Genomic DNA, 20,072 nt, shown 5'->3' with positions numbered 1-20,072 from the left:
CCCCATGTAGTTAATTTTTTTATCTTTGTTACTACTTTTGAGCCAGTTTTTTCCATAAGCTCTGAAATCTCTTATCTAGTTCAGTTTCATGATAAACCTATATACCAGAGTGTATGTCAAAGCCCTTTCCTGTAAAGCATTATGAAGGCAAAATTTCAGAGTAAATATAGCTTCTATAAATGACAAAAGACTTTAAAATGATCATAATTAAAGATTTGATTATAAAGCAATTTATAAGGAAATTTGCACAATTTTGTGGCATACAATAGTTTAGAATAATAAGTAGAATGACATATCAGATTTTTAGGAATTTCATATAACTTTGGAATGCCCCTATTAATTTCACATAAATATATTTATAAAGGTTAATATTATGCCTTATTGGAGGATACTCCCCATGAAATTTCAACATATCAAATAGTCTAATTTGTTTTAACCTCTTTCAAAATGGCAGAGGACAATTTTTATAAGATTAAAATTAAAATTATGGCCTCTGGTGGTGCAAGGGGTTAAGACCTATTAAGCTATCCACAGCCACTGCAGCATGAGTTCGATCCCCCAGCCGTCCAGGGAGCAGCCCACATGGTGCAGCAGACCTCTCCTATCTCCCCGCTGCTCCCTCAGCAGTGTATTTCAGTCAATCTGCCTGTTCTATTCCCTACTCTGTCTCTGGTGAATCCTCTCACCGCCCCCACTCCCACTCCTCTGGCCTATACCCCAGTTCTTGTATGCATAAATAAATAAATCTTTAAAAAAAAGTTTTAAAAATTTTTTAAAAATTAAATTAAATTAAAATTATTAGAATTCTGGTTTCTTTGGGAGGGGAGGAATTTTGTCAAAAAGTATCAAATGTTTAAAACACTTCCATAGAAAGCTGGGTGGAGATTCCTCAACCTACTAAAGATAGAGCTTCCATATGATCCAGCAATTCCACTCCTAGGTATTTACCCAAAGGACACAGAAACATCAATTCCAAAGAGCACCTGCACCCCTATGTTTATAGCAGCACTGTTTACAATAGCTAAGCTTTGGAAACAGCCCAAATGCCCAAAAATAGATGACTGGATCAAGAAGATGTGGTACATATACACTGTGGAACACTACTCAGCAATCAAAAAGGATAAACTCATGCCATTTGCAGCAACATGGATGGAGCTGGAAGGGATCATGCTCAGCGAAATAAGCCAAAAATAAAAGGAAAAATACCGGATGGTCTCACTCATAGCAGGAATCTAGAAAACTTAAATAAGGGACCTGGAAAAATAATAACTATAAGAAAGAAAAAATCAAAATAAACAAACAACTATGAACCAGAGACACACTATGGGGGAGGGCAGGGAAAGGAGGGTTTGGGGTCAAAATCAGGGAGTTGCAATTGTATGGGGAATATAAAAATAAAATAAATAAATAAATAAATAAATAAAATACTTCCATAGATTATGAAACAATATTTAAATTACCCTTTTAACTGAAGTGACACTGAAAGACTTCAAAGGCAAACAGTAATTTTATATGACTCCCAACCCGATTCAGTTCTTAATACATAGAAGTCTAGGTTTCTCTTAATCACAGGGCCTAATGTAAAGATAACTCATTTGAAGCATTAGATCTTCAGATTACTTAAACAGTTTACAATCTCTTATTAAAAACTGACTGCAGTTTAGGAATACTTTTGTCCTTGTAGCAGATGAAAGAAATAAAGTTTGTTTACTTAAGTACACTTCTGATATTAAAGCTTAATCTTAAATCCTCATGACAGTTCATTTGCTCTTATCCAACTTGACCAGATATAGTTTCTTTCCCAAAGAAGATTCCTTTCTCGCAAACCTTCTACACATTCCTCTTTTTTTCACATTTTAATATATTTCCTTCATCTCATTCAAAAAGTATACTTCATCCTAAGACAGATTTCTTCTTTATCCTCAGCAAATATATCTCCATTCCTTAATCCTTCTCCATTTTTCAAAACATACATCTTACTTTCTTTACAGAGAGCTGTTTCCCTTATTCCCATTAGCTTTAAATTCATAAATTCAACACTTAAATCCTTAATTTCCAATTGCAAGCAGTTGTAAAAACTGTTAGACCAGTGTCTGTCCTTGGATTGGAAGCCTGACAAATATTCCTAACTTTCAGAACATGTGCTTCTTTTTAGTACAGTTTTCTAGGTGACACATGGATGTGTTAGTCCCACAACTCTTTGGTCTTCACTAAGAAGCCAAAATTGCTTCTAAATTCAGTAATTAATATTTCAGTAGCATGACCTATATATTCAAAGAATTTTCACTATTTAACTTAGCTTTAAAGTCTCAGGTTAATAAAATATCTTGAGACTAATAAAACTATTGCTAGAAATTCCTATCTACTTTATTTAAACCATTTACTTTTCAGACAGGTTTACCTAATCAGGAAAATTCAGGTCGACATTCCTAGGTTAAAGGTAGATTTGGTGACATATACATAGCACAAATGATTTCATCTTAGGCCTGTTTGATACTAGACACTAACACTTCTTGAGACCAAGTCACTTATTTTTCCTGTTAGATAACATGAACAAATTCTGATTAATAAACCCAGGTATAATAAAAGTATTACACCCAATGTTATAATTCTAAAGACATGTATTTTTCATATTAAACCATTAAATATTAAGCTAGTTTTCATCAACCAAAACTTGTCCCAAATTACATGATCTTGAAAAACATTTGGGTGAGTTTCTGTTATTTTTCTGAATTTAGAAATACTATGTAGGTAATTAATTTTCATAGGCCAATGATTTTTTTTTTGTAATACCATCCAAGGTAAAGCAGTTACATATAGGAGGACATGCATACACTTACTTTCATACAAGCCTACTGTCAGACTCAAATCAGCATTCAAACATTTTTTTTCTCCTGTTTCTTATTTCATCTAGTTAAGAAAAGGGAGTGGTACCACTTTCTAGACTCATAATTAGGTTTTGCAAGAAGGCTTTGTCTTTGCTTCAGGGAGAAAGCCAGAAAATTTTCCTATCAGTGTCTGAGTATCATTTTCCAATTTGACCAAGTCATTAACCACAGAGTTATTATAAGATTCCTTTCAAATATCTTGTCAATTTTCAGTCAAAATGAACAGAAAATATTTCTGACAGTATTAGAAAGCCTCAGAATCCTTCCATAGATAACTGAAGACAGACGGATAATTCCCTAAAGGCTGGTGATGGGAATGCCCTATCTCTGTTCAGCAATATTTTGAGGCCAATCCCATAGCAAAATGGCAAAAGAGTAAAAGAAAACATCTAATTCTATGATTTTTTTTCTTTAGAAAGAATACCACAAAGGCAGACAGTCAGTGTTGGACATAAGGAGGAGGAGAAGAAAGAGTTAGAATGAGATTTCCTATCTTCTTTTCTGCTGTTTTTATTAAGGCTATTCAGGATATCAATCAATTTTTCTTCTTTTTAAATATATGGGTTTCTTAAAAAGACAAGTTTTGGAAACTCAAAAGAGCCCCCTAGTGACCATTATAATCTTAAAGACATCTTTAGTATTGTTGACCCAGAGAGATGAGACTTTGAAAAAACAATGTTTTAAGTTTGATTTTTGTGCTTTTGCCTAATTAAGACACTTCCTAAGGCTAACCAAGACACTATTTTATATTTCCTTCCTCTTATTTTTCTGATTCAATTGCTTGGAAACAAGACAAATTTGAATTGAGAGCTCTCTAAAATGTTCATTGTTAGCAATATACAATAGAATTAAAGCAATTTAGAAGTTTTCCAATTCAAGAGCTACTCAGCCAATCAATAGACATTATTTATAACTTAAGCAAAAATCCAGAGATGTTCACTCACAGCATAAAACATGACAAAAGGAAAGACTCAATGCACATAAACAGCTTTCAGTTAAAGCCTTGAATCTCTTAGAGTCAAAAATCTAAACCCTGGGAGAGATATGCTACAGGGTTCAGGGGATCATGGTGCACAGATCTTTCTTGTGGTTGGCAGGTACTAATCTAACTTATTCTGTGACCAATTTGTCCCTTTCATAGGAGACTCCATTTAGGTGGCAAGAGCTCTAACTGCTTTTAAATGCTTGATACATGCCCACCAAATTTGTATCTTGCTTTGGTTTCTAATATTTCCTTAGAAGGACATTTTTACCATAGTGCACATTAAGAGTCTCTCTTATAACAGTACAGGAAGCAGAATATGTGGGTGGAAATACTTTTACCCAGACCTCAAGATCAGAAAACCTAGCAAATCTGCACCCAAATCTCCTACCCAGAGAACAGAACAGCACTTTAGAAGCAGAAGAACCTGTTTTCTGGACCTTGAGTTGGAAATAGTTAATAAACTTATCATAGCATGACAAAACATGACCAAATCTCACTTCTCAAAAAGAAATAATTAAGGAAGGAAAGTCCTTTGTTAATTACTCAACTAAAACCAAACAACAGTGATTAAAAATGAAGTCTCAAGAGGGAGACTGAAGGAGGAGACAGAGGAACCAAATGCCATCTTTAGGAGTGACCGTCAAGGCTCTAGGAAAGACAAGACCCAAAAGATCCACCGTAATTAAGGATGAAATCCTTAAACTCAAAGAGTTGCACAAGACCGAAGAAGCTAGCTTCTTTAATATTTTCTCCTGCTAATCAAACTTAGAGAGGGAAATAAATTCTCCATTTGGTTTCCATTAGATTTCTAAAAGGGGAGGGATCAGGAATCTGATGTAATAAAAATCTTTACCATATTAAGCCAGCCTTGCCCAAAGTCCTGATCTCATCTTTTGCAGCTATTCAGGGAAAGAAGCAACTTCTAGTCTTCTGATAAGCCTGTTGGCTGCCTTGCCAAATTACAGGGATGCAGGAAAACATTCCTCCACCCTTCTGAGTTCTTCTGAGGCTGGACAAACCAACATCAGAAAGATTAGTAGGAGAATAGGACAAAAATTAATAACATATATATGGAGAATTTACTTGGCTGTAAATCCTAAGTAAATGGGAAAAAACTGGAGCTTATAGCCTATGCTAAGGAATAGCGTCGGGGCCTGGGGTGTCAAAGAAAGGGGAGAGGGTTTCAAATAATGAGTAGGGAATGACTTCATAAGACAAAACTTTGCCTTTCCTTAATCCAGGTTTCTAGGTGACAAAGGTTGTTTCTGGAGATAACGTAAGTCTATGTAATCTGCCTTCTTTCAGTAACGGTGAGTTTCTTAAAAGCTCACAGGGCCTGAAGTGAACAAGGTGACACATATTGGAAAAGGCCCACCCTGGACATCTTGGGGAAGAACCTGTGAAACCTTTTGGGGAGACCGATTCAACAAATACCAACCTCTTTTAAATGTTTGCTAACTTTTTTTTTTTTTTTTGCTATGCAAGTAAAGCCTGAAAAATAGATTTTAACTATGCCTTCTTGACAAGTTTGGGTACTTGCAACTTTAAGAAGTTATGGCTGCTTAGAGTTATAAAACACCAAAATCCGGGCCTCCCCTGATGGCACAGCAGTTGAGTGCTGGGCTGTGAGGCTGCCTGCAGCCTCTGCAACCCCGGTTCGTTCCGTTCCCCGGCTGCCAGCAAGGGTCCCACAAAAAAATAAAAATAAAAAACAAAACACCAAAATCCTAGTGTGCAGAGGTACCTCTTGCTATTTAAGGCAGTAGATAAAAGACGTAGAAAAGGAAATGCCAACAGTATAACTCTTGCCTGAATGGCTAATGTAGATATCTAGTTATCAGACCAGTTTTCATGTGGTTTAGTTCACAGAGACATTTCAGCTTCCTCTGTTCATTGCTTATCTTGAAATTGGGCGTTCCAGGTTGTGCTCAGTAGTTGATTTATCCCCTTATCTGTTAAAGACCATCTGCTAGGAAGAGCCTTACAGAGCATTTCTAACACCCTGGCTTATGAGGAAAGCAACTGGTTGACCCTTTCCTTCCGGTGCACAGAGTAAAACACCAGGTACCTGAGCACCTGGGGTTCCGTGTAGTCACCATGAAACCCGTGTCTGAAACAGGCTTGCCTGCTTTTCTCATCTCATCTAGTGTTAGGTACAGCCTGACTCCCATTCCTTAGGAAGAAAACCTCAGATCCCTCAGCCAAAGTTCTGCCCTTCCTTTAGCTTCCTGAATTTTACAGTGAGCTGACATGACAGTACTATAACATGGCATGGTATGACCATGTGTGATATGCTAGCATGTGTGGGAGATGACATGTCTTCATAGGGTGTATGTCATTACGTGATGTGGCTAGTGTACACATGATGTGATATGATCTACAGCTTGACTAATAGGACTTGCTATCAAATAACACATGACATAATATCCATAAACTCTAAGCAGCAAGATATCAAGAGTCAGTTTTTCTTAGTCAGTTTTTAAATCCTTCCCCCAACGTTCCTGATGCTATTTAATGGCCCAGAGGTTCTGGTCTCTTCTTTCCACACAATCTTCTCCTCTGTGCAACTGTTGGCTGCTCACACCGCTTCCCTTTGGACTTCTTTCTCCATAATTGGCATTTGTGTACAGAACACTAACCAGAGCTTGTGTCCAGTCCCCGAGAGTCTTCTGTCTAGAAAGCTCATCTACTCTCTCTTGAAGCTACCACCCTAAATAAAAGCTCCTGGGCTGTGATTATCCATGATTGAGCTTTAGTTTCTGGAGTCTTTCTAACCCTGTATTTTGCTGATCAGTATGCCTGTTGCTTTTTAAAACAATTGTGTACAATGATCTCTTCATACCTGGGGATTTGTGCAAATGAACTATAGTTGTAAAATGCATCCCCAGGAAAAGTTTTTGGTTAGTTATATGCTTATTGCTTACAGTATCTGCATACTTTTCTTTATGGTTTAAATAGTAAGTCCTAACAACCATTTAGAAAGGTACTCAATCCAAGTATGATTTTTGCTTATTTCTGCATGTTTAAAAACTCTACATAAAGTGAATTTAATGCATTTTTTATTTAGTGGCCTTTAAATTTGTGACATTTGTGTGTGTGTGTGTGTGTATTCACCCCTTGACTTTTGCATGACTTCTTGAAAACATTTTCAATTTTTTTTTTTTATAGTACAAGTCCTGTAGCCTTACTGCTAATTCTTACTGCCAGTAGCAGTCACACTAAGCCCCAGAATTATTGTGTTGACTTATTTCACAAATTTAGCTAGGTCTTAGTTCAAGTAATTACTTTTTTAAATACTTCCTGTCAAAAAAAAATACTTTCAGTTAACACAAATATATCTAGATGCCTGTTTGGTTCTATACTTCTGGCCTAGTGGGAAGGAAAATGGGATACATAACTGAGAGAACATTTTTCAGGAGAGTGATGAAAAGATTCTAAAACTGACCATGGTGGAAGTTGCACAATTCTGTGAATATGCTGAAATTCATTTAATTGGGCATTTTAAATCAATGAATTGTGTGTGCGTGTATGAGCTGTATATCTCAATGAAACTGTCACACTGAAGGAATCTTACCCACTTCTTGTGACTCAGGGTACAATAGCGAACTCGCTGACGTGTGTCCAGCTTCACAAACGAGCCGAGAAGATAGCGGTGATGCTGATGGAAAGGGGGCACCTGCAGGATGGGGACCACGTAGCTCTCGTCTACCCACCAGGTAAAGAGCAGACTCGGAGGTTCCAGGTGTGGCAGGACAGCACCTATGACACTGCTTCCCACTGTGTCTACTAACTGCTGATAATAGTGACAACTCAAATAAACGTTTAGAGACTTAAATAAAGCTCCTATTTCATAGTCTTTTGTGTCCAAATTTGCCTTTTTAGCTAGCTGGGGTAGTTTATTTAGTCAATATTACTTAAATCCTTAGCAACTAAATTGATAATCATACAGCTGAGCAATTCCTCAGAGAAATGACAGAAATTGAGCTTTTGGGCTGCTTTGGCATCTTGTGCCTAAAAGAGCAGTCCAGGTGAAAATGATTTCTGAAGCTTCCTAAAACCACAGGGACAAAGAAGGAATCTGTTCAGTCTCAGATGCTCACTTCACCTTCTGACTCTTCCGGGCTGGTTGTTTTTGCTGACAGCCATTAAATGGTGTGATTTGTCACACATGAGAACTTCAGCTTTTCTCCCCATGTAGGAATAGACCTTATCGCAGCCTTCTATGGCTGCCTGTACGCAGGCTGCGTGCCAATCACCGTTCGTCCTCCACACCCGCAGAACATCGCTACAACGCTGCCCACCGTAAAGATGATCGTAGAGGTAAGGCTGCCTGGAAGTGTCTGGCACTCCCCTGCGCCGGGCCTGAGTGTCGACCTCGTAGATCACAGAGCCTGGGCCCTCTTGGGGATTGCGTGGGGTCTGCAGTCCCAGACACATGGCAGGACTTGGTTTCTATCCTTAGGGAATTTATCTTCCATTTCCGGAAGCAATAGTTAAGTGTGTGTGAGAACTTCAGACCCACAGGAGAGCTTTACTGAGATGGGTCAGAATTGAAGGCCCGCTAGAGAAAGCGGTCCCAGAGAACACATCCCTGTGGACATGAAGCTTCCCCAAACCCAGGGAGCAGACTGACCAAGTGAAAAAGTCATACATTAAAAAAAAAAACACTTTCCTCAAGATTTATGACTGTCCATTCCTTTTTGAGTGTATCAGTTTTTGTTTTTTTTAAAAGTTATGCCTTGAGAAGTATAAGAGGCTTTGGCTATGCTTTTCCTCTTGGGGAAAAAGCCATGCGAGACAGATTAGTTCAGCAATGCCACAAAAGAAAATAAATAAAATAGGGCCTCCCTGGTGGCGCTAGGGGTTAAGACACAACCTATGAGGCTGCCCCCAGCCTCTGCAGCACAAGTTCAATCCCCAGCAAGGGAGCTACCCACATGGCGCAGCAGACCTCTCCTGTCTTGCCCGCTGCTCCCCTCAGCAGTATATTTCAGATCTGCCTTTTCTGCTCCCCACTCTGTCTCTGGTGAATCCTCTCACCCCCCACACCTCTGGCCTGTACCCCAGCTCTTGTATGCATAAATAAATAAATCTTTAAAGAAAAAAGAAATAAAATAAAAACGAAAGGATAGCATATCCTGACTAAGTGGAATTTATCCCAGGGATAGAAGGCTGCTTCCTGTTCAAAAGTGAATAAACATATCAACTGATAAGTGGTAAATAAAATGTGATATAATCATAAAAAATAGAAATACTTTTTTATAGTTGGAACACTTCCGTGGTCGTTGCTCCCATGAGAGATACGACTGTCCCTGGATACACATAGCACTTCTAATAGGACAGGCTGTAACCATGGAGCAGTGAATGTGATGCTCCTCTCTGAGTGTGAACATAGCACTGGGCTCTCTTAGCTATGCGAATGACCAAGGACCTCAGTCCCCATGAGCTCAGTCTGCTTTTTGGCTCTCTGGGGGTTCCACTGGCCAAGCCTGGCTTCTTTGGGGCAGACTTGCACCTGGTGGTCTTTCTGCTCCTCTAGCTGTGCGTCCTCAGCTGAGCAGTGGGTCTCACAGCCCCTCCCTCTTCAGTTTACCTTCCTTCACTGCATTCTCTGTTCTCTGACCTTCAGGTGAGTCGCTCTGCCTGCTTGATGACAACACAACTGATCTGTAAATTGTTACGGTCCAGGGAGGCAGCTGCGGCCGTAGACATCAGGGCCTGGCCCCCCATACTGGACACAGGTCAGTCCTCCAACAAGCCAGGCAGGTGTGTTATCTATTCTTCCTTTGGTCAGATATGCTAATTGCTTTGTCTCGCATTCCAGATGATTTGCCAAAGAAGCGGCCTGCCCAGATCTACAAACCTTCCAACCCAGACACGCTAGCTTATCTTGACTTTAGTGTGTCCACAACGGGGATGCTAGCTGGAGTAAAGGTGAGACAGGCAGTCTGCATAATGTGTATTGTCACCTGGGTTTTCAGTTTATGTTCTGTGCAAAGCAGGACTGGGTGGGACCTGCAGTGCATCATGGGGAGAGGAATCACTATACATCTCGCCCAGGCTATGAGGTGCACAACCATTTCAGAGATTAACTGGGCTAATTCTTTCCAAATATTCCACCTTTTTTTTTTTTGGTAATGTAAACACAGCCTCATTAGCCCATAATAGGAAACTATAAATTTTTTTTGTCTTGTTCATTCTCAAATCTCAATACTCTGTCTATTGTTAAACTTTGCCATGGACTTTCTTGCTTTTTTAAAGTGAGTTCTGTTCTAACTTGCCAGTTTGCTGCTACGGCAGCTGCAGTGATCCCTTTCCTATCAGAAATGGAGCTGCTGTGTGTGTCCTAGAATAGGGCCCTGCTGCACACTCTTAAATTCCGTGTAGCCCCAGGAAACCATTCCCCATTATCTGCCCCATTATCAGGTTCTCACTGTTGAGTTTGCACAATTTAGCTTTTTAGTTCCTACTCTATCTACTTTATTCCCTACCCAATTTTTTAAATTGTGGTTAAAAAAAACACACACACATAACATAAAATTTCCCATCTTCACCAATTTAAGTGTACCGTTCAATGGTGTTCTTTAATTCAAAATATGTAGCCATCACTGTCTTCTATCTCCATAATTCTTTCCATCTTATAAAACTGAAACTTGATACCCATTAAACAACAGCCTCCCTTACTCCCCTAGTCCCTGGTAATCACCATCTGCTTTCTGTCTGTGATTTTGCCTACTCCAGGTACCTACGAAAGTAGAGTTGTTTCTCTTCTAGTGTCTGACTTATTTCTCTTAACATAATTTCCTCAAGGTTTAACCATGTCCCACCAAGTGTCAGACATTCCTTCCATTTTTAAGGCTAATATTTCACTGTATGGATAGGTTTCATTTTGTTTATCCAGTCATTGATAGACACGTGTTAACTGTTGCTTCCATATTTTAGCTATTGTTATTAATGTGGCTATGAACATAGGTGTTATGGGTATATACCCAGAAATGAAACACTTTTTCTGGGTACATACCCAGAAGTGGAATTGCTGGATCAGGTTTTTTTTTTTTCATTTCTTAAGGGGGGCCCCCCATGTTATTTTGAACGATAGCTGCACCATTTTATATTCTCATCAACAGTACCCAAGGGCGGGGGACACAGCGCTGACCTGCCATTCAAATGCCAGCCTAGTTAATCCAATTGCCAGAGTCATTATATCCTAGGGGACCAGGAAGGTTTGTGGGTGTTTTGCTCATTGAGATGGAAAGACTCTCTCCGAGCTAAAGCTCAACTGCAATCACCCTCACTTCTAAAACCACTCTGAAAGCAGTGCCAAGCTCTATAGATTTATTGCAGCCGTGTGGTCGTTGGTGTCTTTAGGATGGTGTCAGGGTCCCTGCATTCAGTGCACCCTTGCAGTGTCTTTAAGATGGATGTCAGGCTCATACAGTTCATGTTCTTGTTGACTTGTAGTGTCTCTGAGGTAGAAGTCACACTCCATGTATTTACTGTGCCCTGTGGTCTTCAGTGTCTTTAGGATGAATGTCCTGCTTCTTGCCTTTAACTCACCTGTTATCTTGCAGATGTCTCACGCAGCCACCAGTGCCTTTTGCCGTTCTATTAAACTGCAGTGTGAGCTCTACCCCTCTAGAGAAGTGGCCATCTGCCTGGACCCTTACTGTGGACTTGGGTTTGTCCTGTGGTGCCTCTGCAGGTGAGTTCCACTTCAGTATCTTTGAAAACAGTAAATAAAGAAACCTTCAGCCTTTCTAGACCACTTGCAGAGAAGATGCTGATACTGTGGAGCAGAGGCCAGCACAGCTGAATCGCAGGTCAGTCCCTGTGCCCGTCTCTCTGCAGGGCCCTCAGTGCTGTGGTATTTTGCATTAACAGCAGCTGAAAAAATGAGTCCCCAGGAAGTTTGCTGAGACTCCAACAGAAACTGTGTCTGTTTGGAGCCCATATTTCACAAACAGGGGAATCCCAGGCCTTCAGCTTGGTTCTTCTGCCTTTAAATCCTAGAAGTTAATGTTGGACTGGAATTCGTATTAAATTTGTGGGTATTTCAGGCTTCAGCTTCTCTCTGACTTAGGTGGAAAGGGCCATTCTTAAGGGTGTGAGATGATAGCTCATGGTTTTAACCTGTATCTCTCTTACTGGAGTTGATGATCAACAATTTTCCATGTACCTACTTGCCTCCTAGATATCTTTTTTGATGGATTGTCTGTTCAGACCTGCTGCCCATTTATTAATTGGGTTGTTTGGTTTTCTTTTGTTAAATTCTATCAGGTTTTTTTTATTTTTCTTGGATATTTACCCCTTGTCAGTTATGTAATATATAAATATTTTGTCACGTTCAGTAAGATATCTTTTTAATCTGTGTGTATTGTCTTTGGCTTTGGAAGAGTTTTTTCTTTTGAGGTAACCCCAATTGTTCATTTTTTATTTTATTTCCTTTGACAGCAGGTTTAATCTCCAAAGACATCTTTGTCATTGATGTCATCAGTATATTGCCAATTTTTATATGTATTTTGTTGCAAGTCTTAAATCTAGATCTTTAATACATTTGGAATTTATTTTTGTGCATGGAGTTAGAGAGTGATCCAACTTCTTTCTTTGGCATGTCACCTTCCAGTTTTCCCAGCATCATTAATTAAAGAGTCTCTCCTTTCTCCACTGTATAGTCATGGCTGCTTTATCACAAATTGAGTATTGATATGGATGTGGATTTATTTCTGGGCTTTCAGTTCTCTTGCATGATTGTGTGTCTATTTTTATGCCAATGCCATGTTGTTTTTTGTACTGTCACTTTATAGCATAAAGTCAAGTAATAACATGCCTCAGTTTCTCTCCTTTCCTCTCATGACTGCTTTTGTTATTTGAGGCCAATCATAGTTCCATATAAATTTCAATATATTCTTTGTTCAATTTCCCTAAGGAACATTATTGGTATTTTGATGGGGATTTCATTAAATTTGTATACTCTTTTAGGTAGGATAGTAATTTGGTTATATTATTCTTCCCATCCATGAGCATAGAATGTCTTTCTGTCTCCTTATGTTGCTATCTAACTTCTTTAATACTGTGTTATAGTTATCATTGTATGGTTCTCCACCTCCTTGGTTTGTTCTGAGGTATTTTATTCTTCTGAAGTGATTGCAAATAGAATTTTTTTTATTTAATATTTTTCTTAATGTTGTCTTCCATCATATTAATGGGCATGAGGAAAGAAGTAAGACTGTATTTAATTTTCACAAGTATGCATGAAATTCTCTAGACTTGAATTCCACTCTGTAGACCTAGCCCTTTCATTTGCTAACATTCTGCTCACACAAATAATTTATCCTGATATACATTCTCAAGAAAGCTATTGGTGGGTTATTTGTATTTGATTTTCTTCATTTTGGGTCTCCTTATGATTGCATTTATGAAATAAAATTATGGTAACCATATGGAAACCATAGATTGCCATAAATAAGAGGAAAATCATGATAAAGTTTTAGCCATGTTTTGATTTTCTGAGACATGGGGCTCAAATGTTGTAAAGTATGGTTGGTACCTGGCACTAAAATATAAACATCCTTAGTCTGAAAGATAAGCTGTTTAAATTTGAGCTGCAATAAAATTCATACAGAGAAATCTAATTAAGGTGGTATTATTAACTCTGATTCATACATGGGTTGATAACATTCGGTGTTAAACAGTAAACCATGCCCAGTTACTTCTCAGAGAGGTGGCACACATGTTTTCAGTGGATAATTACAATTTGTAAGGTACATAATGTGCAGGCTGCTACCTGGTATATTAGCCCATTTTTGGCACTGATACTATTCTGTTAAAATCCATTCAGTGAAGTAAATTTCCCATTATTTTATATTTTCCTGCTTACTGCTTCCTGAGGCTTCTAATTGTAGTTGACAATTAGCTCCTCCGGATCTGATTCAAAATCACACCAGATGTGGCGCGTAGGCTGATTTTAGAATCCTGTGCTCTAAGTGGCAAAGTCAGGCTGAAGGGCTGTACGTGCCATGTAAAACAGCGTTGTCTGAACGCAAATGCCTCTGCTCTGTCTTCTTTCTCAGAGGCTGCCTGCCACTGGGAGGGTCTTCGAGGAAGGAGACAGTGTTGTGTTGTCTGTCCTGGCTCTGACAGCCCTGGTTCAGGCTTGGGCTCCAGAAATGATCTCTAGCCCCTCTGCACATGTGAGGACACGAGCCCCCTTCTTGTGCTGTCGAGCGGTTTGGTTTGTTTTTGGACCTTGAGTGTATAATTTTTTTGAGAATGATATAGTATATCTTAAAAGTGAAAAAACAAGCAACACATATTGAGAAACTTATCTGGTGCTGGTTTTCTAAACTAAATAGACGCTCTGATTTTAAAGAATGTCAATTCTGGATATGAGAACTTCTGGGTAGAAGTTTGTTTTCCCAAATTGCATGGTTAGATGAAATTTGCATAGAAATGTTGTTTGATAAATGTTACTTATAAAAGGTAGTTTTTTGTGCAGGGTGTCGGGGCTTTGAAATGTGGATATATCTATTGTAATGTCATTTGATCTCTATTAAATAACCTTAGTATAAAGTGGTATTTAAATGGCCTAAATTGATTTTCCCAAGAATAAATCTTTGGTTTTGGTATATTGACTACAAAAATAACCTGCCATTCATTTCCACAGGGCTTCATAGGAATGTGCAGGGTTGTGTAATTGTATACTTATAAAACTTACATGACAGCAAAATTTCAAAGAACACGTTTAAGTTTGGAGCATACTAATCCTTTCTCCTTTCTCCTGGTCAGAAACTGGTTAGTACCACTCCAGAGTTCTCTAAAGTCCATTGAAACAACTTGGAACTGGTTCCTATTCCAATTTGAATTTCATTTAATTTTTTTTTTAAGTTTAAGAAACATGAGGAGTCCATTCACTTCCAATCAGTTATTGTACAATGAGAGGCCGGTGGCTCAGAGCTAAAATAAGAACAGACAAGTAGTGTAATGGGGAATCCATCAATCACATTCACAGAAAATGACACAGTGATAATTTATCTATTATTTATCACACAAATAGAAGATTGTGGATTGTAGGAGCACTTAAATACAAAGGTATCAATAATTACAAATAGAGAATAATTTTATAAATAAGTAGAAATTAATTATGATATATGAAAAAGGGAAAATACCTTCTGTTATATTTATCAACAAAGCTTGTTATATGAAATGTGTGTGATCCCTGGAAAATGAATATGTTTCATTTTAAAAATGAGAAAGCTATCTAAAAACTGTTAGTGAGCTGGCGTTGGCAGGAAGAGACTTTTACTGGGGGGGAGGTCCAATGTGAGAGGGTTGGGCAGAATCCTGTGCTCTCTAAACAGCCCTTCTGGGAGCAGGCACAGATTGCAGGCTGGGGGATCCTGGTGACTGGACCTGAGTCGTCCATAACATGTAGGTTCCATCCCGAAGGGACATCCAAGGAGCAAAAACAGATTCTTTAAATGTACTTAGATATTGATTATTCTTGTTGTATCCAAAAAAGATTTTGGTTATTTGTACATGGTAGACTTTATTTAAGAAACTTCTTGAAAGTTCTTTCTTGTGATTTTTCACTTGCTCGGTAGATGAGCAGGAGATCATGGAGGGAAGGTGAGCTCATGGCTTGGTGTTTTCTCAAAACTTTGGACAGATTATTTATTCCTCCTGGAGGAAGTACTTTCATTTAAAAAGAGAAATTGGTTTAAATGGGGTTTTTATTGCACTCTTAAATAATAGTGGCATCTGAGTGTACATTGAGATGCTTGAATATATTTCATGTAGCCTGTGCCTGAATACTGACTGGGATAGAACGATTGAAATAAAGTGGCAGTGTTTTACTCTGATATTTGTTCAGAGGACATCAATAATTAATATTCCCGGCTTACAGAACTTGAAATAATAAAGCAAGAGAAAAAACAGTGTAGCATTATAATGTCCTGTCATAACATTTTGTGTGTGTCTGTGTCTGTGTGTGTACAGCTCTGATGGGTGACTTTCACACTTTTTGATTTTTAGTTTTCAACAGACAGGAACATGTTAAATTTCCTCAATCAGTAATTCAGTAAAAAACAATCGTAGGACAATGTACTGTGGTGGAGGACTGTGAGTGCCTTGGTGGAGGGTGTGGTGTGGTGACATGCATCTGAGAAGGTGTGATTCTGTGACTCTAAATCACATAGTGTTTTAAACCAGTGTTATCTCAATTTTAAAAAGTGTCTAAAAAATGGGCAAAGGACTCAATTAGACATTTCTCCAGAGAAAACATACAAATGATCAATTAGCACATGAAAAGATGCTCAACATTAGTCATCAGGGAAATGCAAATCAAAAGCACAATGAGATAGCACTTCACACCCATTAGAATGGCTATAATTTTAAAAATTGGAAAATAAATATTGGAGAGAATATGGAGAAATTGGAACCCTCTTGCATTGCTGATGGGAATGAAAAACACTGCAGCTGCAAAACAATATGGCAGTGCCTCAAAAAATTAAACATACAATTACCATATGATCTAGCAATTCCAATTTTGAGTATATATCCAAAAGAATGGAAAATGGACTCAGGCAGATATTTCTACACCAGTGTTCACAGCAGCATTATTCACAATAGCCAAATTGTGGAAACACCCATTGCATTGATGAATGAATGGATAAACAAAATGTGCTATGGAATACAATGGAATATGATCAGCCCTAAAATGGAAGGAAATTCTGACATGTGCTACAATATGTGAACCTTAAAAGTATTAGGCTATATGAAATAACCCAGACATAAGACAACAAATATTATGTGATTCCACTTGTATGAAAGATCTGGAGTAGACAAATTCAGAGACAGAAAGTAGAGTGGAGGTTACCAGGACTGAAAGGCAAGACTGGAGAACAGAGTTAGTGTTTAACTGGGACAGAGCTTTTATTTAGGATGATGGACAGTTTTGAAGTAGGATAGTAGTGATGATAACACAACAGGGTGGATGTAATTAATGCCACTAAAGTGTACATTTTAAATGGCTAAATGGTAAACTTATGTATATTTAGACAAAGGAAGTCATTCATACAGCACAGTAATACCTTAAGTACCTAATCCCCTACTTCTCCAATGATTAAACCCTTTAGCAAGATCACAGCATAGGTCAATGTTTTCTCTCTCTCTTTTGAAAAAATTAAATGAAACTTTGGAACAGAGAAATAAAGAAATAAAAACTTCTAACAAATGCCTTTTGTCATATCCCTGAAGACTATCGTTTTCCTTCTAAATGTTTAAAGTATATTTTAATAACCAAGTTATCTCCCTTACATTTTTTTTAACCGGTTGTATTCTCTTATAAACACTTTATAAATGAGATTGGCCAAATAACAGTTTCATTATTGTAACAGCAATTAGGTTTTACTGCTTGATTTCATCAATGAGATTTTTTTAATAGCTAGGAAATCCCTTTTACTCAAACCTTAAAAGGTGATTTATCCAGGATAGCTTATTATAATGCATAATATTGATTAATGTTGATATAATAATAAACCAAAAACATTAAAATCATTAAAAATGTAGTCTGGCAAAGACTTCATTATTTTAAAAAACCATGTTTGCTCCATCAACTAATGAATTAAAAGTTGTAACCTATCATTTTCTTCATTTCTCTTGCTATAAAGTGAAAATGAAGAGTGAATAAATTTTCCTTGGTTCTTCTGTTTGGTGATGTGTTCAGTTCCTTTTGAAGACTCCAAACTTAAATAATTGACAAACTCTCTCTAATTGTCTTAATTTTCTTTCATTCACTCTGATGTCAGTTTTTAAGCCCGCTTTTTCTCAAGTGGTCATTTGTTAAGTATTTTAGGCTCCCTGGTCTCTGCTGTCACTGTTCAGCTCTGCCTGCCCACATGAAAGCTAGTGTAGACTGTGTTCAAACCAACGAACAGCCATTCTTGTTGGAAGAGGCAGCACTTAGTTTGCTAAGTTCTGTTCTAAAATTCCAATCATTTTAACAAAAGTCAACCCGTTTCCTACTGTTAATGAGAATCCAGTTTGTTCATAGTGTAGCTTTGAGGAAAACTAACAGCTTCAAGGGCTTTAGAGGTTTCAAATAAGAGCCCAAAATGATTACTCCAAGTCATTATTCCTAAACTACTTCTGAGCTTCTCAGAATGTTTTCATAAGCACACTTCCCTTTAGTGTTTGCAAGTGCCTCACCGTGGAGTTGGAGGGACAAAGCTTCTCCCCGTGGACCCTGCATCCTCCCAGGTGCAGGCTGGTCCTGCCTCTCCACACTCCCTGAACCCTCACTCTCTCCCCACAGTGTCTACTCTGGGCACCAGTCCATTCTTATCCCACCTTCGGAGTTGGAAACCAATCCAGCCTTGTGGCTTCTTGCTGTGAGTCAGTACAAAGTCCGGGATACGTTTTGCTCCTATTCGGTGATGGAACTTTGTACCAAGGGACTGGGCTCGCAGACTGAATCCCTCAAGGTAAGTGGCCCTGCAAGCACCAGCCTCAAAGTAGGTGTGCGAGTGTGGTGGTGGGGGAGGTAGGGGGGGGCGGGGGTCTTCCCGGTGTTTGGAAAAGCACATTGTCCCAGGGTGCAGGGGAAGTATGTGAAGTCAGAAGGATCCTTTACAAAAGCTCAAAGTAATACACTATCCCCTGAAGCTTACAAAAAACTGTTTTCATGTGAAAACCTTGTTTTATAACATGACTGTCATCCCACTGCCACAGTTATAGGTCAGAGTTTATGTTGTTTAATTTCATGATGTCTTTACTTTCATTAGATTATTTTAAAGGGTTCTAACTTGCTTTTTTATTTGTTGGTGAACACAGCTCTTAACTTTTTCAGTTACGTCAGTTTTATTCTGATGCTGGTATTTAAGTATGTATTCATTTTTGTTCTCCTTGAATATCTTGATTTGTGGGTCTGAATTCTAACCAAAATTCATCTTTATAATTAGCCAAAAGGTAGTGTGTGTGTGTGTGTGTGTGTGTGTGTATTTGTATGTGTGTGTGTATATATAGCTATAGGTATATAGATACATGGATATATTTGTCATTATGTGAGAATAGAACTTCCCTTCATTTAAACAAAGAACACTTTGATATACAAATTTTCATGCTAAGTAGTCCTTAATCTAAGTAACTAGGAGGCTAATAATCATATCACCTGTTTTGCTTTCTATTCCAACTACTATTCACTGTTCACTACTATTCAATGTGTATATGTCTGTATGTATATAAATTACATTTGTGTATATGTATCTGTGTATGCAGACACATTATCTATACACTTACGGATACTAAACTAATACATTCATTTCTCTGATTATTTTTTTCTTATTCAGATTTAATGCATTGTTTGAAAAGAAATACAAATATCTGAGATAACTTTGATTTATCTACATAAATGTGTTGTTACCTGGAATTATGTATTCACACAGGAAAAGAAATTTGTAATATGTAATATTACTCACATTTATCTATATTATGTTATAAAATAATAGAGCACATCTTCATGAATCTCCCTTCCTTATAAGTGCATATATAAATAACCAAAATGAAATAATAAAATAATCAAGTGATTTCTAAGCATTTATTAATTCATTTAACCTTCACAACAGCTCTCTGTAATGGAAATCATTATTAAGTTACAGTGAAACGCAAATTACAGTGAAATTAAGTATCCTTTCTATGTTCTTATATTTAGTAATCTTTTGAGCCAAATTTTGACTCTCTGGCTCCAGGTTAACCATCTCAGACTCCATACTGTGGTACCATTCAACGCACACGTGTAAATAGATCACATGTATATTACCCAGATTAATTTTTCCTGTATAACTATATATCTGCAAAACCACATATATACCATAAATTTCAGTGTCAAAGTTATCTTGAATTCTATTTCCCACCTCAGCTCAGAAGCTTTTGTTAGTCGCCCATGTGCCAAGACCAGCTTTGCAGGATGCAAGTGGCCATTATCCTCTTTGCTTTCTTGTCTCTGCCCATGACACCATCTCTCTTGCTCAACCCATGTTTAAATGCTGCTCCTACCACTCACTCTGCTTTTCTGCAGCATGCAGAGAGACCCAGCACTCATCACAGAGACCTGGGCTTAACTCATTTGAGTTACCCTTTCTGAGAGCTTTGACTCTTTGCTCCATGGACAGTTTGGTGCAAAACCTATCCATGCTTAGTCATGA

The 20,072-nt window shown here is 38.0% G+C and overlaps 1 protein-coding gene across 2 annotated transcripts in view; it reads left to right on the top strand.

The window, feature by feature from the left end:
* Nucleotides 1-20,072, top strand: part of DIP2C (disco interacting protein 2 homolog C) — a 343,245-nt gene that overhangs the window by 287,922 nt on the left and 35,251 nt on the right. For both annotated transcript variants that reach the window (XM_054695051.1, XM_054695050.1), the window contains 6 exons: nucleotides 7,466-7,589; nucleotides 8,072-8,193; nucleotides 9,503-9,614; nucleotides 9,698-9,807; nucleotides 11,445-11,575; nucleotides 18,185-18,353. In XM_054695051.1, the coding sequence (XP_054551026.1) occupies nucleotides 7,466-7,589; nucleotides 8,072-8,193; nucleotides 9,503-9,614; nucleotides 9,698-9,807; nucleotides 11,445-11,575; nucleotides 18,185-18,353 (768 nt within the window). The remainder of the gene's footprint in view (nucleotides 1-7,465; nucleotides 7,590-8,071; nucleotides 8,194-9,502; nucleotides 9,615-9,697; nucleotides 9,808-11,444; nucleotides 11,576-18,184; nucleotides 18,354-20,072) is intronic.

Source organism: Talpa occidentalis, unplaced genomic scaffold (genome assembly GCF_014898055.3).
Source record: "Talpa occidentalis isolate TD23 unplaced genomic scaffold, MPIMG_talOcc4v2.1 talOcc4.14, whole genome shotgun sequence".
Lineage (NCBI taxonomy): Eukaryota > Metazoa > Chordata > Mammalia > Eulipotyphla > Talpidae > Talpa > Talpa occidentalis.
The sequence above is the reverse complement of the archived record's forward strand: the minus strand, read 5'-3'. Positions and strand labels throughout refer to the sequence as shown.